Genomic DNA, 21,061 nt, shown 5'->3' with positions numbered 1-21,061 from the left:
TGGGAGGAGGGTTGTGGGGAGGGAGAAATACGGCCAATCGTCATAAGCTTTATGTAGAAAAGGGTTTCAACCATACCAACATCAGGGGAATATCAAGGAAAACCCATGAAGGTTGGATTTTGAAGGACTAACCAGCACTGACCTCCTCTAGTATCCTCAAGAGAGTAAGGTCAGAAATTGTTTTCAATCTATGGCTTAGTTTCCACATAAGATGTCTGTTTTTTCAAAAGGGATAGAGCCCCTTATTTTAAACTGTGTCATAAAACACACAAAGGAATTCAAAGTCAACCTGTTCAAATCAAACTCAAAGATATATCTGTATCTTTGTTCATAACATATTCATAGCAGCACTATTCACAAGAGTCAAGAGGTGGAAGCAATCCAAGTGCCCATGCACAAAATGTGATAAATACATACTATGGAATATTATCCAGCCTTACTAAGGAAGGAAATTCTGATTCATGCTACAATATACATGATCCTTGAAGACATTATGCTAAGTGGAATAAGCCAGTCACAGAAAGGCAAACACTGTATGATTCACTTATATGAGGATCTAGAGCAATGAAAATCATAGAAGCAGAAAACAGAAAGGTGGTTGCCAAGAGCTGAGGCAGAGGGAAGTGAGAAACTGTTTAACAGGAATTGAGTTTCAGTGTTGCAACATGAAGTGCTAGAGACTAGCTGAAAAACAATGTGAATTGAACACTACTGAACTGTACACTTAGAAATGGTTAATATGATAAATTCTGTTACATACTTTTACCTCAATAAAAATAAATAAACCTGTTGAAATTACTCTAGCTGAGCTAAGTATTCCTCACCTTAGAACAAATTTTGTATTTTCTGTTTTGCCAGCTCCTGATTCTCCAGATACGATGATAGACTGACTCATCTTGAGCACCTTCATGTCTCGAAAAGCCTTATCAGCTAGGATCAAAATAACACATTAATGATGGAGAATGAATTAAATACAGACTTAGTAAATGATAGATAATTCATTTATTATGAAAGAGAACTTGCTCCTAAATAAACTATAAATGTGTGTTTACAGTTAGTAAAATTTTTCAATAAAATCATTCAGAAGTATTAAAAACATTTCTAAAGTATTTACTTTAAATAGCTGGTTTATCAAAGTATCGCAGGTTCGATTCCCAGTCAGGGCACATGCCTGGGTTGCAGGCCACAGCCCCCAGCAACCACACATTGATGTTTCTTTCTCTCTCTCTCTCTCTCTCTCTCTCTCTCTCTCTCTCTCTCTCTCTCTCTCTCTCTCTCTCTCTCTCTCTCTCCCCCCACCCCTTCCCTCTCTAAAAATAGATAAAATCTTAAAAAATAAATAAATGGCTGGTTTATTATACTGATAGCTAAGTAATATGAAAGCCAAATAAACAACTCTTATGTTTGTATTAAAATGTCTCCATATTATGAGCTGTGGCTCAGTTCTTCCCAGTACCAGAGAAAATCTGCAGAGATAAAACATGCTCACTATGAACAACTAATGAAGTCCTCAAAGAAAAAAAAAGAAGTAACACACCATCAATTAAAAACTCAAAAAAAAATCAGGCAACCAAAAATTCTTCTGGAAGAAAAAATACATGATTGCAAAACAGAACTGTGTTTTTTGTAATACTATTAACTTTAAATACCTTGTAGAATTTATCAGCATCTCAAGAATAAGCAAAATTAACTGCTTTAATTTGTTCAGATTCACAATTATGTATATGTATAATTTTTAATTATCTTCATTATACTCTAACAACTTATGCTACAAAATGTCTTAAATTTTGAGACTACACTGATAAGTTGAGTATGATTTAATTCTGTTAAGGTGGTCTCAAATTAAAACAATTTTAATTAAAAATTAGACCCCAGCCAATTTAGTCCTATGAAGGCAACTATTTCTCACCTCAGACACATGACACTCTTACTGATGAAGAAGGCTTTGCAAATGGCTTTTATCTAAGGACCACAGGCAAATTACTTGCAAGTATATACCCATATCCTCGTGACCAATTTTTCAGCCATCTTTCCACCCACTTCTGTGGAATCACTATAAATATTTTTTTAGCAGTACAACTAAAAATAAAAGTCAGTTTACTCACTTTAAATATGTTAACTTCTCTCCAGTGAGAAGCTTGCTCACTTTCAGGTTCTAAGGATTATGTACCATTTTGGTAGCTGACAGAAAACATGCCAATGATCATCACAGCATCTTAGAATCAAAGGTCAATCTGCTGTGGCACTGGACTTGGCTGACATACTCTGTCTGCACAACAGTACCCAGTACACAAGTCAGCCAAATCTGGAAGTGCATGAAGCCTGGTTAGGCCAAAACACAGGCATGAAGTGAAAGCCCAGAGAGAAACAGCTGCACTAAGAATCAGGACCAAAACATGTCATCATTTAACTGCTGGATATGTCTGGGTTTAAAGAGTTAGCTAACATTTCTGTATCTGCAGTTATCAGCTTGGGAGTTTGGGGCAATAATTCCATCTCTCTACTCCTCAGAACTACAAGTTCATAAAGAAGAGACAGAACCTGAGAAAGGCAAAGACAGATACTGCTGACCTTCCACACAGATTCCCCAGAGATATGAAAGCACACACCATTTTCAGTCCTTTAAACTTCATTAAGTCCTGATGCAAATAACGCCTGGAAGACACGTGCTCTTACAGCTCATGTCCAGCCCAAGGGACACACTCACAAATGATGACCTAGGGGACAGTAGAAGGCCTGTCTGGGCCTCAAAGCTATAAAGGAGGACACTTTTAGGCTGGAGCCAATTGTGTTGAATCAAAAAGAACCATGAGGTCAGCTTTCATTATGTCCTACTTTCAACTGGGTGGACATAGGAGGACACAGGCATTTAACAAAGATAATGACATACAACTGCCCAATGATTTGTCTGAATAATACAGTATTCTTCCTAAAATCTGTAAAATACAGGCTCCTAACAATGGTGATAACTTCAAAATGCATACAAGCTCTCCAAAATATATATTCACTTCATGGTATCTTCTATTAATCCACAAAAAAACTTAGTAAATTTGTATAGTGTAAGGAACAAAAACTATGATGCAATGAAATCACTCACCAATTGCAAAAACATGAGGCGGCATTGTCCCAAGAGATTTTCCTTGGTATGACTTGATTGTTTCTGAGGAGTATATTTTAGGAATGTCAAAGTATGGATTCACCGCAATCAGAATGTTGGCGACATATGTCTGAACAGGAGAAGCGTAAAATTTTCTAATTATACTTTCATTTAAAACCAAGCAAGGTTCACAGGAGAAACAAAATACAGCAATAAATACTTTCCATTCTCCATATAACCAGGACTCCCAAATCTGCATTTCTACCCTGGAACATACCCTGATCTCTATCGGACCCATATTTCTCTAACAAATACATCTTAACAAATACATCTTCTCATCTCATAGTCATCTCAAACTCAGCACATCCAAAATCAAGGCTATTTCTCTTGACTTTCCTTTGCCTAGAAGAAAACTTTCGCCTCTCACATGCTCTCCAGGCTCATGATATCACCACCAAGTCATCACAGACAGAGAGCTGGGTCTTGAAGCCTCTAGCTCAATCAGCCTTCTTCTGTTGATGCTCATTATGAAACCTACTCTCCCAGGTCTATTCCCACAGCCCAAGGTTTGGTCATTTATATTACGCATCTAGACTATTTTATTCACCCCATTACTAAAGAGTCTGATTTAGCTCATAGGATGTTCTAGGCCTATTCCCATCACTGAATGTCAAGAACTGATTTAGTTCTATGGTGACCACTTTGGTCCCAGATTTTACAAAACAACATATGCTAACTACTACCTAGAATATTGATGGGCTAAATGTTTAATGAACAACTTAAGTTTGCCTTTAAATCTGGAATTTAATTGTGGCTTTAAAAGAATTTTTTTTTAATGCACCCATTAGGTTTATAAGATTCCTTGTGGGTAGAAAAGAAGTTACAAATTAGTTGTGGTTTACTGGTCAAGCTAGGACAAAAAGGACCACATTTTCTCTTTTCTACATCTGGCTACAGAAGGGAAATGATGGGGAAACCCTAAATTCTCAGGCTACTAATCTAAAATTCAGTGAAGACTCCCAAAGATGCTTCCTGGAGTGGGGTAAAAAGTAAGAAATTCCAGAAAATAACCTTTTTATGGGAAACACAAAGAAAGTAATAGAGATTTTAATAACTAATGAAAATGTCAAAGTGAGTTAGCTATTAGTTATACTCAAGTCTAAGGGAAAATAGTGATAATTCTGATTGATAAGAAATATAAAAATATTAAATTTAAACTCTTATTCCAAATTGTTTCCTTCTTTCACATATATTATACTAACAATAACTATATTTATATATGGTTAATTTTAATGGCTTTATAACTAAAAGGCATAATTGGTTAGGAAAAAACATACCAATCTTGGCTTCAGTTAACTTTGAAAATACTGGTCCTGCAAACAGGAGCTGATGATGCCAAACAGACACTATCTAACAGAGGTCATATGCCCAACTGCATACATGCCTTAGGAACAGAGGGTCAAGAAAGTTGGGAATAACCCTAAAAACCCCAAGAGTGATACAGACATTATAAATGAGAAACAAAAACTTAAATTTCACAAGCAGATAATTATTTTTATCAACCATTCAATTTAGTCAACTAGTCTCAATGTGAAAAAAAGACAACTGCCCCAGCTGGTGTGGCTCAGCTGGTTGTGAGTTATCCAGCAAACCAAAAGGTCACTGGTTTGATTCCCAGTCAGGGCACATGCCTGGGTTGCAGATTTGGTCCCCAGTCAGGGTGCATACAGAAAGCAGCCAATCGATGTTTCTCTCTCTCCCTCCCCCTCTTTCTAAAATCAAAAATAAAATGTATAAAAAAAGACAACTAATTTTTAAAATACAATTAACACTACATGCAAACCTTTCATTATTAATGGTCACAGTCAGCACATATAGTACCACTACAACACAGGAAGCATTAAAAGACCAATCAGAATCCTGTGGGTATTAAGCTTTTGTAGGGACATCCCAAATAAAAACAAAGTATCTCAATTTTTAAAAAGCATGAGTCTGTAAAGTTAGTAAGAAATACCCTAACTTCAAAAAAAAGATTTCAATAAAAATTTGCTGAAATAAGATTGCTGCTCCACCACCACCAAGTAATATAAGACAAGTAATGAAAAAACAGTGGCCAATTCTACTTGATGGATAATATTTTCTGGTTATATCCAGTCAACTTTACTGACTTATTACAAGTTGAACTACTTCAACAAATTTTAATAGCTTGTACTATTTTGGTACCTAAAACAGCATTTAGCACACATCAGATGCTCAACAGTAATCTGCTGACTGAGTAAATTTGCTTCTAAATATATTTCTAATCAAGAATAACCATATATCAACCTAAGTATATACTTTATTAAGCTGATTTTGAAAGAAATAAAGAAGGAAAGTAAAGACTTAAAACTATGCTGTGTATAGCTGAAAGACAGCAAGTAAACTCTTTTGGAAAAGACTAGATTATTCCTATTTCCCAGCTGTCACTACTTGGACAGATGGCAAAGACTAAAGGTAATTTAGTCAGAATTAAGTAAGTACAATTAGGCAAACTGATAGTGCTATAAAATATTAAGGCTGTCACTTGATCTAGGTTGTATCAAAGAAGCCATGTGTTTTCTTCGTTCAAAAATAATGAAGAGTCCCATCCTTAATACCCAACTACAGTGGGTAATTTACCTCCAGCCAATAAAGGAATCTACAACTAGGTCATATTAGAATAAAATCTCTAATGTGCCCAATGAGTAATCAGAGCTAAAACAAATGAGTCAATTATCCATCTGAATGATTCAGTGCAAATCTATTTACATTAAAAGCATTCTCTGTCATTTTTTTAATATTCTGGATTTTAAGGTAAGGTATATATTTAGGATTTAATGAAATATTGCAACTACTTAGGCTGTAGAGTCAGCATTTCTGTGTTCTTGATTATTTCCTTGGGTACTGCTTGTATTATCATTGATATTTTTTAGTCATCCAAGTTTTTAGCCTTAATATATCTTTCTTTTAGGATACCTTAAATTCTTTGAAGAACAATGTAAAAAATCAGTTAATTAAACAGATCTACAGACATATATCAAAAATTAAAATCCAAAATGATTTTAAAATAAAAAATGAAGTGTTTTTAAATCTGAAAGATACCAGATGATGTTCTGAACTCACTATTTTATTCCACAAATATCTGCCACATGCCTACTACATACCACACATGTTTTAAGCCCTGGAGTTACAGCAGTAAATTAAAAAAAAAATCCTTATCCCCATGGAGATCACACTCAGATCAAATATGATTTCCAGTTAGAAAATTTCAAGCTTGACAAAATCAAACAATAGCATGTAAAATAATTATACCAACAAAAACTTAAATCATAGGTAAAATACTTACATAAATTCTGTCTTTACTGTATCGAACTTTGATATTATGGAGAAGTGTGGCTTCATTTAAATACATGAGTGAACCTAAGACATAAAATGTGTAAATTATTAGATATTTGAAGAAAAAAAAGTAAAGCAATACAATCTTAATCTGAATCACTTTGATCAGAGCTAAAATTCACCTGTTAGACTTAATTCCATCTTTTTCAAACCCTAGTAAACTCAAGAGGCCAATTTAAAATATATCAAGTTTACATATATGCTACAGTGATGCTTGTAAACAATGAATTTCCAACCAGGCAAGTATATCTAGTGAGTACCAGGTGAGTACCCATCAGTGGAGGCTGGTTAAAAAGTTGAGTACAATTCAAGTGGAAAGAAAGTATGACTTTAGATAGTGCTGATTTTAATATACTTTTGACACAAGTGATAATGCTAACTTAATCTGAAAATCTGAATGTTACAGAAACAACACAAAAGAAGAAATTTTAGAATGGGAAAGGACCCATTAGAAGATCATTCAGCCAGTGTCTCACAATGGATATGACGAAGTAAGAGTCCTGGAAAAAGTATACCCTTGACCCTCGAACAACTTAAGGTTAGCGCAGCTTACTACTCCTGCTATAAAAATCCAAATACAATTTATGTCCGCCCTCTGCCTACTTGAATGCCCAACCATAGATCAAAAATATGTGTATGTCTTAACTGCAGCTAGTCAATAGCAGAATCAGGGTAGAAATCTTGTTTTTCTGATGTCTGTTCTACTAATATGTTAGAATATACACACATAGGCGATCTCCCTCTCTGACATATTCTACTCGCCCAACCCTCTGAGCTCCATTTCCACATTTCTACCACATGCTATAGACAAAACCATTCTTCTTCCCAACCACTTTGTTTCTATGGTTAGCACCGCCAGACTACAAGCCTTAGTCAACACTTAGGATCATCTTTTCCTCCCGCCTGGCTCTCAACCAGCTTCCGACTCTTTATACCATATAACAAAGTGTGTAGGCAGCACAGTTCCAGGCTCTTGGCAGGTACTCAAAATTAGCATAGTCTCTGAAATGTCTTCCCTTTCTTCCCATTTCCACCATCTCAATCCCAGTTCAGGTCACATTACCTCTTTTGTAATCAAAGAACCCTCTTAATTGCCTACTGCTTCAGTCTCTCCACTCCCTAATCCAGACTGCTCGGCCCACTAATCCAACTAAACCTGAGCCCTAATTAAATCTTTCTCCTCAAAAAATATCAGTGGGTCTTCATCAACTCTCAAAGTCTATATTCAAGTCTAATATTCAAGGCCTATATTAAACTTCAGCTGACCTTTTCATATAATTTTCCACAACTTACCTGAATATTGTCTAACTTACATACTAAACTACTGAATCCAAATATCACGCATGCATTGGACTCCACCTCTGTATCTCTAGTTTCAAAAATCAACTTATCCTTTAAGGTCAGTTGAAAGATTATCTCACAAATTGTATTTCCCCATTCTCACCACTACCACCACCACCACTAGAATTACTTTCTTTTTTGTACTTTTTATATGGTGTTTACCACAGACTGCCAGTATTGCAATTATAATTTTGTATATCTGGTTTTGGCTACGAAACCAGATCTTTTGAGAGCAGGTCACTGAAATTCATTTGCTTGTCTGCTTGATTCCTCACTGAACTTGTCTACAAGGGGGGACTCCTCAAAAGCCACAATTTATTTAGAAAATCATGTACTTATTTTATGTTTAAACTTCAGTCACCTCCAAAGTATTCTCTATTTGATGCAATACACCTACTGAGATGTTTTTTCCACTGCTCAAAACAGTTTTTGAACTTGCTGATTCTGATGTCTTTTAGAGGTTCTGCCGGAGTGTTTTGGTTTTGTTTCACATCCTCCACATTGGCAAAATGTTCCCTTTGAGGATTTTTTTCACCCATGGAAACAAAAAAAAGAGTCACTCAGGGCAAGAGCAGATGAATAGAGAGGGTGGGGCACAAGAGTCATACCGGTTTTGGTAAAAAAACTGCTGAGCTCAGTGCCAGGTGTGCTCATAAATCACCCATCATGATATGGCAAATGAGTCGAAAGAGTCTTCAAAAAAAATTCACTGAAGCTGAATGTGGCCTCTCACACCACCACCAAATGGTAGAACACTCATCTAGCAGGGGAAGCCTATACTACAAAGGGCCTGCCCTCTGGAAGTTAATTCCGGTTTTGGGGGGGTCCCCCCTCACATATGCCTACACTATATTAGGTCTAACATACAATTCAACACCTAACCAATTCTGTCCAGAGTCTCTTGTTATACCTATCTTAAAGACTGTCCAATTCATTACAGGCAATTCACTTGCCAAAGACACATGACCGCTTTCTAATGTCACTTATGGCAGAATAAAACAGAGTAAGAAGTGGGTGGAGCTTGCTAAGAACTTTAATGGCAGCTTTCCTTTGAATTGAGAAAAGATTTAGGGAGAAAACTGTACTTGAATAATGATTAAAATTTAAAAAAAGAAAAAAAGAGAAAAAAGAGAAAAGATTTAGAGAGGCAGCAGAGGTGTACATAGTTTGGGAGGCAGAAAAGGGAGGCAGCAGAGGTGTACAGTTTGAATTTTTGGTCATCTACCTGTCTACATCCCTGCTCTTTTCCACCCTTGTCCCTCAGAAGCCTGGTCTACATGTTGTTTTCTCTTCTTCACAGCACAATGTTGAACCACTCCCAGACCTCTCACCTTCCTCTAAATTACCTGTTGTATAGCATGCTCTCTTCTCCGTATAAATAAGAATTCCCAATCCCACAACACAGCTCTCCTGGATAAACTAATCATATCACCTATACTGACAGGTGACTGCTCGCCCTCATTTCTTTACCCCCTCCCACACTCACCACTAACCTTCTCAGGTTATCTGTTAATTAAACCTCTAACCTGCCAGTGATAATAAGAACATGGACAGCAGGGTCTTCCTCTTAAATCATACTAGTCAGTCTGTTCCATATTCATGAAAACAAGGAAAGGAAAAGGCAGAGAGGAAGATATTTATAACCCTCCTTTTGCTAGAATGGAAAATGGCAAGTCCCAATTGCCTATGCATCCCTAAAGGTATGACCTAGGGACGTTCACAAGGGTCTCATAAATAACTCCTGCTCCACCAAATTCCCTTCTACTTTCCTCTGCTAGTAGCCAGCCTTAGGACTGCTTGATTTGGCTACTTACATGCAATCCTTTATGTAATCTGTTTGCCTTTTATGCTTGCTTATTCAGAGATTTAACCATTCTCAATAGCAAAAGTTTAAAAACAAGACATAAAATAAAAGAACAAGCACATTTTTTCTTTACAAACTCCCTAAGAAGAATTTTGGTATAGTAAATATGTATCAAGCATACCGAATGTTTCTAATGAAGAGTGGGTATGAATTATTACATTTAGGAATCTGACAAGGGAGTTACCTGAACATTTAAGACCCTGCTTATTCATCACAGTTCTAATTCACTGAAAGAAAAAAAGGAACCCACAAACAACTTCAACACAGCAGAAGTCAATCAATTCTATAGTTATCTTATTGTAAAAGTCATTCCATTACTGAAAAAGGCAACTCTTGGGATTTTTCCCAAAGTTGTAGTTTACATTTTATCACTCTCAAATTCTAATGGTAATAATCCATGAAGAATATTATATGCCATGTAAATAACAGTAAGTTAAATGAGTATGAAAAATGCTATTAATTACTGACTTCATATCCCTAAATTATTTTCCTATTTTATCAATACCTAAGAGTCAAGTAAAAAGGTAAAATTAACATACTAACCTCCATATTTAAAACCCATCACATAGGAAACCTAGGGGTAAAACTAGGTAATAAATTTTGCTATGTTATTAGGGCACTTTCAAAAGACAACCATGTCTTTCAGTAGAACCTTTATTACACACTTTAGAATCTCTACAGATATCAAGCTTTTGGTCATCACATTACCACCATGATACAGAGAAGAGGAAAGACTTTTAGAAACATGCACATATTTCTAAACCCTATGACACAATGCTATGTGTCATTTGGCAGAGGACAGTGGTATAGTGGCAAGCCTCAGACAAAAGAACTAGTAAGTGATGAAACCATTTTATCTGGAAAACCTGTGTTCTAAACTCAACAGCCAAAGCTGCATTAATGATGTGGTTTCAGAAAAGAGACTTCAATTAAAAATTGTGGTACATTTACACAATTGAATACTACAATTATGCTAAGTGGAATAAGCCAGGCAAGGAAAGACAAATACCATTTGATCTTACCTATAAAGGAACCTAATAAACAAAGCAAGCAGGTGAGCAAAATATAACCAGAGACATGGAGATAAAGAACAAACTCACCAGTAACCAGACCAGGATGGGGGGGGTGGGTACGGGGGGCAATAGGGGAAAGTCAAGAAACAAATATAAATGACCCATGGTCAAAGACAATGTGGTGGGGGAGGACTGAAGGTGGGAGGTAGGGGTGGGTATGGCAGGGGAGAGTAATGGGGGGGAAATGGGGACAATTATAACTGAACAACAATTTAAAAAATGTGGTATATATATGAGAATAGTTAACATCCACACATTAAAACTCTGCCATCCTGGCATCATTGAAGAAAACACCTGCAAGATGCAGCAAATCTACACTAAGACTAGGAAAAGTAAAAGGTTGGACAAGTATATCAAGGTGCAATAACCACAAGGAGAATGTTTCAAAATATTAATTTAAGAAATGAATTAAAGTAATTTGAAACCATTTGTTATGCTTAGCTACATGTGGCTATGTAAACCAAAAAATATTTATTTTAGTATGTGAAAAGGATTAATTCCTAGTTCTAAATACCCTATCAAGATTTAACAGAAAATAGCCCTGGCTGGCATAGCTCAGTGGATTGAGTGTGGGCTGCAAACCAAAGCGTCGCACATTCGATTCCAAGTCAGGGTACATGCCTGGGTTGCAGGCCATGACCCCCAGCAACCGCACATTGATGTTTCTCTCTATCTCCCTCCCTTCCCTCTCTGAAAATAAATAAATAAAATCTTTAAAAAAAAAGAAATCACATTTAAAAAAAAAGATTTAACAGAAAATAATAGTCTCTCTTGTTTTGGATATAGTAGACTCTCATTCCTTTTTTAATTTTAATTATTGCTATTCGGAAAAGAAACATTACCCATCAGAGAAATTCTCCAACCAATTTTGGAATGGAAGGGAGCTTCACAATTTTTCCCAATCTCTCATACCTAATAGTAATAGCTACCATTTATTTAGAGATTATTGAGGTTAAGAACTGTCCCCAGATTTTTAAATGTATCACCCTGGCTGGTGCGGTTCAGGGGATTGAGCACCAGTCTGCAAACCAAAAGGTTGCCAGTTCGATTTCCAGTCAGGGCACATGCCTGGATTGCAGGCCAGGTCCCTGGATGGGAGCATACAAAAGGCAACTGATAGATGTTTCTCTCCCTCTTTTTCCCCTTTCCTTCCCCTCTCTCTAAAAATAAATACAGTATCTCCAGGCATGCAATATACACATTATCACTCCCATTTTACAGATGAGAAGCTGAATGAGCAGAGATAAACTGCCACAGGCAGAAAGCTCCCTACTAGCACAGTCAGAAGCCAAACTCAGGTTCTCCCTGAGTCCACAGCTCTCCCAGTCACTCTGTTCTACACTACCCATTCACACATGGGGGCCTCACAGTCTCACTCAAATGTCAATGCAAAGGAAAATCAACAAGGATAAAATACAGCCCTTTCTCTAATCTTTACTTTTTTAAATATATTTTATTGATTATGCTATTACAGTTGTCACATTTCCCCCTCTTCATTCCTCTCCACCCTGCACACCCTCTCCCACCCACATTTCCCCCCTTTAGTTCATGTCCATGTGTCGTAAGTTCTTAAGCTTCTACATTTCCCATACTATTCTTGCCCTCCCTCTGTCTATTTTCTACCTACCATCTATGCTACTTATTCTCCATACCTTTTCCCCCCTCTCCTCCTCCCCTGTTGCTAACCTTCCATGTGATCTCCATTTCTGTGGTTCTGTTCCTGTTCTACTTGTTTGCTTAATTTCTTTTAGTTTTGTTTTAGGCGTGATTGTTAATAATCGTGAATTTGCTGTCATTTTACGACATGTGTTTTTTTTACCTTCTTTTTCTTAGATAAGTCCCTTTAACATTTCATAAAATAAGGGCTTGGTGATGATGAACTCCTTGAACTTGATCTTATCTGAGAAGCACTTTATCTGCCCTTCCATTATAAATGAAAGCTTTGCTGGATAGAGCAATCTGGGATGTAGGTCCTTGCTTTTCATGACTTTGAATTCTTCTTTTCATCCCCTTCTTGCCTGTAAGGTCTCTCTTGAGAAATCAGCTAACAGTCTGATGGGAACACCTTTGTAGGTTACTATCTCCTTATCTCTTGCTGCTTCTAGGATTCTCTCCTTCATTTTTACCTTGACTAATGTAATTATGATGTGCCTTGGTGTGTTCCTCTTTGGGTCCAACTTCTTTGGGACTCTCTGAACTTCCTGGACTTCCTGGAAGTCTATTTCCTTTGCCAGATTGGGGAAGTTCTCCTTTATTATTTGTTCAAATAACTTTTCCACTTGTTGCTCTTCCTCTTCTCCTTCTGGTACCCCTATAATTCAGATGTTGGAACATTTAAAGATATCCCGGAGGTTCCTAAGCCTCTCATTTTTTTGAATTCTTATTTGCTCATTCTTTTCTGTGTGGTTGTTTCTTTTTTCCTTCTGGTCCACTCCATTGATGTGAGACCCAGCTTTCTTTCCATCACTATTGGTTCCCTGTGTATTTTTCTTCATTTCACTTATTGTAGTCTTCATTTTTTTCATCTAATTTGCGACCAAAATCAACTAATTCTGTGAGCTTCCTGATCACCAGTGTTTTGAACTGTGCATCTGACAGGTTGGCTATCTCTAGGTCGCTTCAAAGGATTGGTTCTGGGGCTTTCATTTGTTCTTCTGTTTGAGCCATCTCTTTTTTTTTTCTTTTGGTTTGGTCACGCCTGTTACATATGAAGGGAGGAGCCTTAGGTGTTCACCACAGTGGGGCACCCCAGTTGCTGGGTTGTGACATTGTATGTGGGGGCGGGGTCGAGAGAAAACAATGGTGCTTGCTCCACTCTCCGTGTGACCTCAGTCTCTTCTGCCACTTCCCCCGAGCAAACTGTGCCCCTCTGGTGCCAATTCCCATGTGGGTGGGCTTGTGCATGCCATGGGACCCTCCAAGGACCTCTACTGTGAGGCTGAGTGTCTGTGTGCCTCAACTCCCACAGGTGTCCTCAATTAGTGTCCCGAGGCTCTATTTCCCAGCACTGGAATCCTGGGTTGTGCACACTACCTTGCTTTACAATCGTCGCCTTGCTGGGTCTGCTGGTTGCCACCCCTTGACCAGGGTCTGCCAACTGCCACTTGTACACTCAGGGTCCACCCACTGCAGTCTTGTGCGCCCCAGATGTTTTACGTGCCTCCGGATGCCTTACAGGTCCTGTCCCAACTCTCTCTGCTCTCTGTGCCACGACCCTCACCCGGCTGCCCGACTCCACCCCTCCTACCGGTCTGGATGAACGGATGTATTTCAACTTCTTGTTTGTCCAACTTCCATTCAGATCAATTTTCTGTCAGTTCTGGTTGTTATTCTGTTTCTAAATTGTCGTTGTCCCTATCTTGGTTGTGCAAGGAGGCACGGTGCGTCCACCTTTGCCTCCATCTTGGCTGGAAGTCTAATCTTTATTCTTTAAATAAAGAGTTTTTCATGTCAGATATGTTTAATGAAATCTAAAACAAGTGGACATAATTTTTATATACTGCCAAATAAAAAAATGAAATACGATTACTACTTTATTGTGAAAATGCAAGAATTAACATGGCTTGTTCACTAAATTAAGTTTTTCCACCAAACATGCTTAATTATAAATCAAAATAATGTTTCATTTTAATATAATGTTCTGGAATCAATTTTTTAATTAGTATTTATTACACAGAATTTTTTAATGTTTGTTTCCTTTAAACAGTGACATTAAATGGGTCCTCTTGAGTCAATCTCCAAACTATCAAACCACATGCACTACTATAAATATCATCTGGTTCTAGATGGAGTTCAAAATAACTTTCAAAACTGTTAACAAGAGGTCTTTAGTTCAGGCTTCACAGTAAATTATTACCATTCCCTACATTTCCACAACTGAAATAACACTAGCAAGACATTCAAGAGACTCTTTCACCAAAGTGCAAATGTGAGACAATAATAACCTTAGGGCTTTTGAGCTTCTCCATTCACATGAATTTTCCTGTCAAAAGGTTACGTTTTTTCTGAACCAGTACTGTGTACCTAATAATACAACCACTCATTTATATTTCTGGAGCAAGTTTCCTTTTCTATACTGAGAACTATTTTTAACTTGATACTTACAGTTATCTTCTACATCTTTTTTACTGTCCTCTTCTGCAGGGAACACTTGGTTTATGAGCGCCAAAAATGTCTAACAAACAAAACAGAAGTTCATTAACCTAGAGGTTTATAAATAGTAAGAAAAATAAAGAAGCTTAATTGGTTGCATACATTGTAATAATGCCAATGATATTCTGCTCTTCATAAAAATATAATACAAGATCCTACTATTTAATAAGTCACTAACCCCAAAACAGGATAATAACTTCACTCAGAAACCTTATCTAACTATTACCATGACCATAAAATCAATAATGGAAACCAACTTAAAAATCTTGTGCTCTAATATCTAGAGTAGGACAAAATATGAAGTACATTAATATTAAATGCATATGGGTATGCTATCAACATCTAAAAAATAAAAATGTTAGTGTTTGTATATATAGCAATATTGTTTTTAAAACAAAAAAAGTAACATCCAATCAGACAGAACATGACAGGCTATTATTTAATTCATGCTACTATTTGAGTAAAACATGTAAGACATAAATTCCTGTATAGATATGTGCTATAAATATAAACAGTATCCAGAATTATTTGGTCCAGAAAATTATAGGTATGCACGAACAGTCTGTATTTATTATATCACTTAAATGTATGGCAGAAATTCTAGAATAGATAGTATAAGAGAAATGATCTCAAATTCCATCTGAAGAAAATTACACATTTTATCCATGCCATTCTAACAGTAACTTATAAATTTATACTTCCCAAGCAATTACAATTACTCCTTGTGGCTAAAGTTTCCACCAATATCAAATAAAACTATAAGGAAAAAATTGTTCAATTATTTTAAAATTATATATTTTACATATATGTATACACACACACGAGTATAAGACAAAGCTACTTCTTTGGTTTATGGAGCAAATGCAGGCTGCTGGCACTAACTCAATTCAGTCATACCCAAATTAGAAAACTGTTATGCTCTAAATACTCTGGAAGTTAATAATTTGGAACCAGTACACATGTTATTAATGTTCTAAATGTGGAAAGATTTATAGGATAGATGATTAATACTGAAACTAATCCATAACATACACTTATTAATGGTAGTATAAAACAATCCATAAATTATCATAATGTTTCTGCAGGAAAATGCATTCTGAAATAAACTGCTAATGCCCCAGTCCCATGTACCCAATTTCACAGCTGTGGCAGTGGGAGTAAGGACCCCCAGACTGCAGGTGTCAGCTCTATCCTGTTAGGGGCCACATGAAATGAAAGAAGCTCCAGCAGGTCAGAAAATGGGAGAGAGTTGGAGGATAAAAAGCTCCCAGAAAGGGAAGGTTAAGAGAAGGGCTGAAAGGCCAGTAATGAACCCTAACAGGTAGTTTCTCCACCTCCTTCTTCATCCTCCAAATTACCAACAGCCCCCATCTTCTTCTCCCCTTTACCATCTACTCAAAGAGAAAGAGAAATTTTGCATAAGGCAATTCTTTTCTCTTAGAGGGAGGAGGCTTTTGCTCCTATCAAGAGAAGATCATGTAACAAGCACACAATGATTACCAGCAATAAACATCTACCACACATCAAGCTCCAATAACAAAATGAGCAAATAAACTAGTCCCTGCACTTGAGAAGATTACAGTCTAGTAGGGAGGGAGGGATAAATGTAAACAAATATCTCCAATAAAGTATTACGGGAGGCTAAGAATTTACACCACTCCTCAAAGGAAGGAGTAATCAACAATAAATTCTACTGCACAGAGAAGAAGACAGGGACTTGGTATCTGTGGAAAACTTTCATAAAGGAGGTGACCTCAACCAGTCTTGAGAACTATTTATTAAGCAAAGGACCATGGAGAGTGGCATTCCAGGCAAAAAGAGTGCTCTGGGCAACCACAAAAAGCACCCAACATCACCTGGTTCATGGTGGGGGCTTGATAAACACTGTGGAGGGGAAGGATGAAAGAGAAAGAGAAAATAATACACAAGAATAAGTATATGGTCAGAGTATGAAGAGGACACTGATGGCTGACAAAAGATAAGACTAGCAAAGTAGACAGAGAAAAGAAAATATCGAACCTTAAATGCCACATATTTAGGGCTCCAGCCTGAAGGCCATTCTGTTGCAAATATGGAACGTAAAATCGATTTCAAGGTTCACAACAGCATTTTTAACAGAATAAAGACATTAGGAAATATCAGAATGCATCACATGGAGTAAGGATGTTTCATTTGTTTCATTTACGAACACACACACACACACAATACACATACTTACTGACATGTAAAATCTATTTCTTATAAAGACATACACTACACATATCTAATCCAAAGTAAAATGTATGTCTTACTATGGGTCACAATCAAAAACCTTTAAAAGCCATTGCTGTTGTCAAAGACATGTTCCCAGAGTTCAGTCAGTCCTTACTCTATGCTTGCATTTTATCAATAAACAGATCTACTTAATTTGTCCATCACTTTATGCACTTAATTCCTTAATATTTAAAAGTTGATGATCTCCACACCATAAATTATCTAGACAAAAGATTGCTTCTCTTGTTGATTTTTTTAACCATATGGTTATAATTATACTTTACAATTTATTAAGCCTTCATTCAGGCAGAAAGTAGGAGAGAAAATTAAGATTGAAAACAATTACTGAGAAAGAATGTTAATCCTCAAAAATGCTTGTGAAAAGAAGCTTCAACTTTAGTTTATAAAATTAACTACAGATCCACAGTTTTCATGGCTTCACAATTTACATTTTAAGTGTTTTGATTGGTTCTGTGTATGTAACTGATTAATACTCATAAGGCACAGTTACCAACACATAAACGATTTAAAATGTGAGAAAGCATACACCTTAAATCAAATTCCTTCTATGCTTGAACTGAAGTATTGTCACCTATGGACATAACAGAATATACCTAGGATGTAATACTCTTCATTTCACTTTGGCTTTCTGATTTACTGTCCTTATAAAATATGTTAAAGAAAAATGAAAAAAAGAAACATTTTGAAGCATAATGAAAAGCTCACTGAATTTCTGTCATCCCAAAATATGCTACTTTGTCATACTGTGAAACAGCCGATGCATAAAGGGCACTCTGACCTTCCTTTTTATTCCTGAAAGCAGGACATAAAACTGCCATGTGAAAGGTGTCCTCCCCATACCAGAAGGAAGGCAGCGTTCTTACTGTCGGCGAAGGGGAATCGAGGCTAAGAGAGAAATCTGTACCAACCAACCTTTTCATACCAACCCTTATCTTCCCAAGTGGCTCTCCACAATTTACTGCCCCTAGCCCAAACCCCTCTGTCTTATCAATTCTTCACAAATTCTTTCTTCACCTAAAAGGAATAAGAGTTCCTGCTCTGCACACCTCTTTAGTTCTTCATTATCTTGTGAAGGTTCCTGTGTGCATGTGAAAATTTAATAAAACTTACATGTACTCCACTGTAAATATGTCACATCAGTTTAATTTTTAGGCCCAGAGACCCACATTAATAGAGGGAAATTTTTCCTCCCCTACAAGTTCAAATAAATTAAAATAAATGACCTTATTTTTTAATTATTTAGTTTGTTTTTTAAATATCACTGCATTGTAAGTACAAATAAGTACATGTTAATAGGAGGGAAAAAACCTTAGAAACACTTGTCTTTTCTTTCCTGAGGGTATCTTTAACTGGATTCCTCTAACATGCCAAATTATATATTATGCATTTAGGTGCCTGGGTTGTTTACAGTAACAGAATAGTTTTCTCTGCGAAAAGACTCATGAGAGATCCACCTTGTTTTTCTAAGGTTCCCAGAGGAATGGCAGTCATATGGCATTAGTTAACCATGTATCAGCAGAATATAAATTACTCATGAACATTCACAGAGTGCAAAGTAAACAGAAATGACATCCACAAATTTAATTTAGCCAGAAGACCTATAAAAATAGGTCTATTAATATTAGAAGACCTGTTAATATTCCTGTTATGCCCTATGCCTCTGTAACAGGAATATTAATTAAACTGAAAATTGTGAAGATCTCCCACAAAAAGAGACCCTACAGTTTCCCAAAAGACTGAAGAGACACCAGGTCATGTTTTCCCCAAACTCTCATTTTGTAATACAGGCATGAAAGAAAACAGATACCATGTATACAAAATTGAAGTATGCTTTCATGTTTTAAAAACTATCATTATAGTGAAAATAGCAATGGATCGGTATGTTTAAGACTTAAATATCTTTACTTATTAGAAATAAATTTACTCCAGTCCCATGTTAATACATTTAAGAAAAATTTTAAAAGAATTATCTAGGAGCTAAAGCAAAAAGCAAAATTTGATAACATAATCCCATCACTTTTCATATTTTTGCTTTGAAACATGTTACATATATCACATGTATTAATAACTTTGGTAATATGTATAAAGAATAATGTTATATTTTATCACTTCTCAGCCTTTTGAGTAAGATCAAGTGAAGAATAATGTATTTTATCATGCTACATTTTTTCTTTAAACTGTGAAAATGAAAGGCTCAACTTCTATCTGACTTTGTCATAGGGCTCAATTTTTTCCCTAGAATATGTACTTCTGATTCAATCAAATAACTCAGTAGAAAACTAAGATTCACTTACCAGAAAACTGCTTTCCCCTATTATACTATGAAAGGAATAGCTACAATACTTAACTGATAAGGGAGACACCTATATAAAGAGAAATCAAATTTTGAAATTTTTCTGAGAAACTCACCTTGCCTTTTTGGTCCAAGGGTTCGATTGTTAAGCTGTCAGGTCCAATATCCACAATGTTGCCCATCTGAAATCCATCTGTGGGGTGTGGCGCCCAAACGGGCTTTCCATCTTCCATTTTTTTAAGGGAGCTATCCACTGTATTCTGTTTCAAAGGAACAAATAAAGTAACATAAATAACTTTGGAAACAAAAAACAAATACCGTATCTTTTTTAAAAATTAACATGTAGGCTGCATGCAATTCATAGACACATATACCCCATTCCACAGGTAATCCCCAACCCCTCCCATCTTACTGCATGCCTGCCCCCACTTTATCCACAACCTTTTAGAGAAGGACCAAGCAGGGGCTGCTCTACCCACAGATAACAGGTGCTTTGCTATATCGCCTTCCTTCAGTTGTGACTGCAGTCGAGTACTACATGTGAAGCAGTACAGAAATAGAGATGAATGGTTTCAAGTTTTCCGTATTGCCCCAGTATGATTTATAACAGCACCTCCTTTTACTACCTAAAGTATTCTGGATTGCACAAAAAATTAAAGTCATTCCAGGACTAAATGTTATCCTGTGGAGTTAAGCTAGGAGTTGAACACAAAGTCATTTTAGACCTGAAGGGATAAATCTGAGAGATGTGAGAGATTACTTCCTCTGGAAACTTTCCCTGACCACCTGAGACTACAGCGATGCCTCACCCAAGTGTCCTCTATACACACCTTCACAGATCCACTCAGCACACTGCTTTTGTTGTTTACTTATTTTTTCACTGAGGCCAGAATTTATATATAATAAAATGTACAAATTCTAAGTACACAAAAACTGATGAGTGTGACAAATAGATATACCCATTTGACAAACACCCAAATCAATGTGCAGATATTCCATCTCCCCAGAAAGTTCCCTCGTGCTTCCTTCTGGTCAATCCCTATTCCCCACAAACATCCACTGGTTTGGTTTCTATCATCACAGATTAGTTTCTGCATTTCCTTAAACTTTATATAAGTGAAATCATACAGAATTATGCTTTTGTGTTTTGTTTCTTTCATTCAAAAGAATGTTTCTGATATTCAACCATGTTGTATACACTAGTCCACTGAATGACTACACCACAACTGTTTACCTGTTGTCCTATTAATGAACATATGAATTGTTTCCAGTTTTTGCCTATTTTGAATTCAGATCTAATTTTCCAAGCGTTCCTGTAAAGTTTCTTTCATGCTTGGCATTCTCAGATATAACATTTACAATTCTGACTTTTAAGACTATCTGGAAAAGTCCATGACATGTAAAATATTTACTTTTAATGAACTTGGATTCTATGCAACTGATGTGTAGTGAATCAGCTACTGAGTGATCCTAGATGTTCTAGTTTTAGCATCTCAATGGGAATTTATTTTTCATTACCTACCTATACTTAAATAAGAGTTCATGCATGTGCT

The 21,061-nt window shown here is 36.5% G+C and overlaps 1 protein-coding gene across 7 annotated transcripts in view; it reads right to left on the bottom strand.

Annotated features, from left to right (window-relative positions):
- Nucleotides 1-21,061, bottom strand: part of MYO6 (myosin VI) — a 162,347-nt gene that overhangs the window by 72,512 nt on the left and 68,774 nt on the right. For all 7 annotated transcript variants that reach the window (XM_045842713.1, XM_045842714.1, XM_045842715.1 and 4 more), the window contains exons 2-6: nt 19,625-19,768; nt 14,894-14,963; nt 6,462-6,535; nt 3,098-3,227; nt 825-930 (exon numbers count right to left, since the gene is read on the bottom strand). In XM_045842713.1, coding sequence (XP_045698669.1) covers nt 825-930; nt 3,098-3,227; nt 6,462-6,535; nt 14,894-14,963; nt 19,625-19,741 — 497 coding nt within the window. In that variant the 5' untranslated portion in view covers nt 19,742-19,768. The remainder of the gene's footprint in view (nt 1-824; nt 931-3,097; nt 3,228-6,461; nt 6,536-14,893; nt 14,964-19,624; nt 19,769-21,061) is intronic.

This window comes from Phyllostomus hastatus, unplaced genomic scaffold, assembly GCF_019186645.2.
Source record: "Phyllostomus hastatus isolate PE091 unplaced genomic scaffold, TTU_PhHast_1.1 phas_contig_40, whole genome shotgun sequence".
NCBI lineage: Eukaryota > Metazoa > Chordata > Mammalia > Chiroptera > Phyllostomidae > Phyllostomus > Phyllostomus hastatus.
Note: the sequence above shows the minus strand (reverse complement) of the source record. Positions and strands in the feature narration are given on the sequence as shown.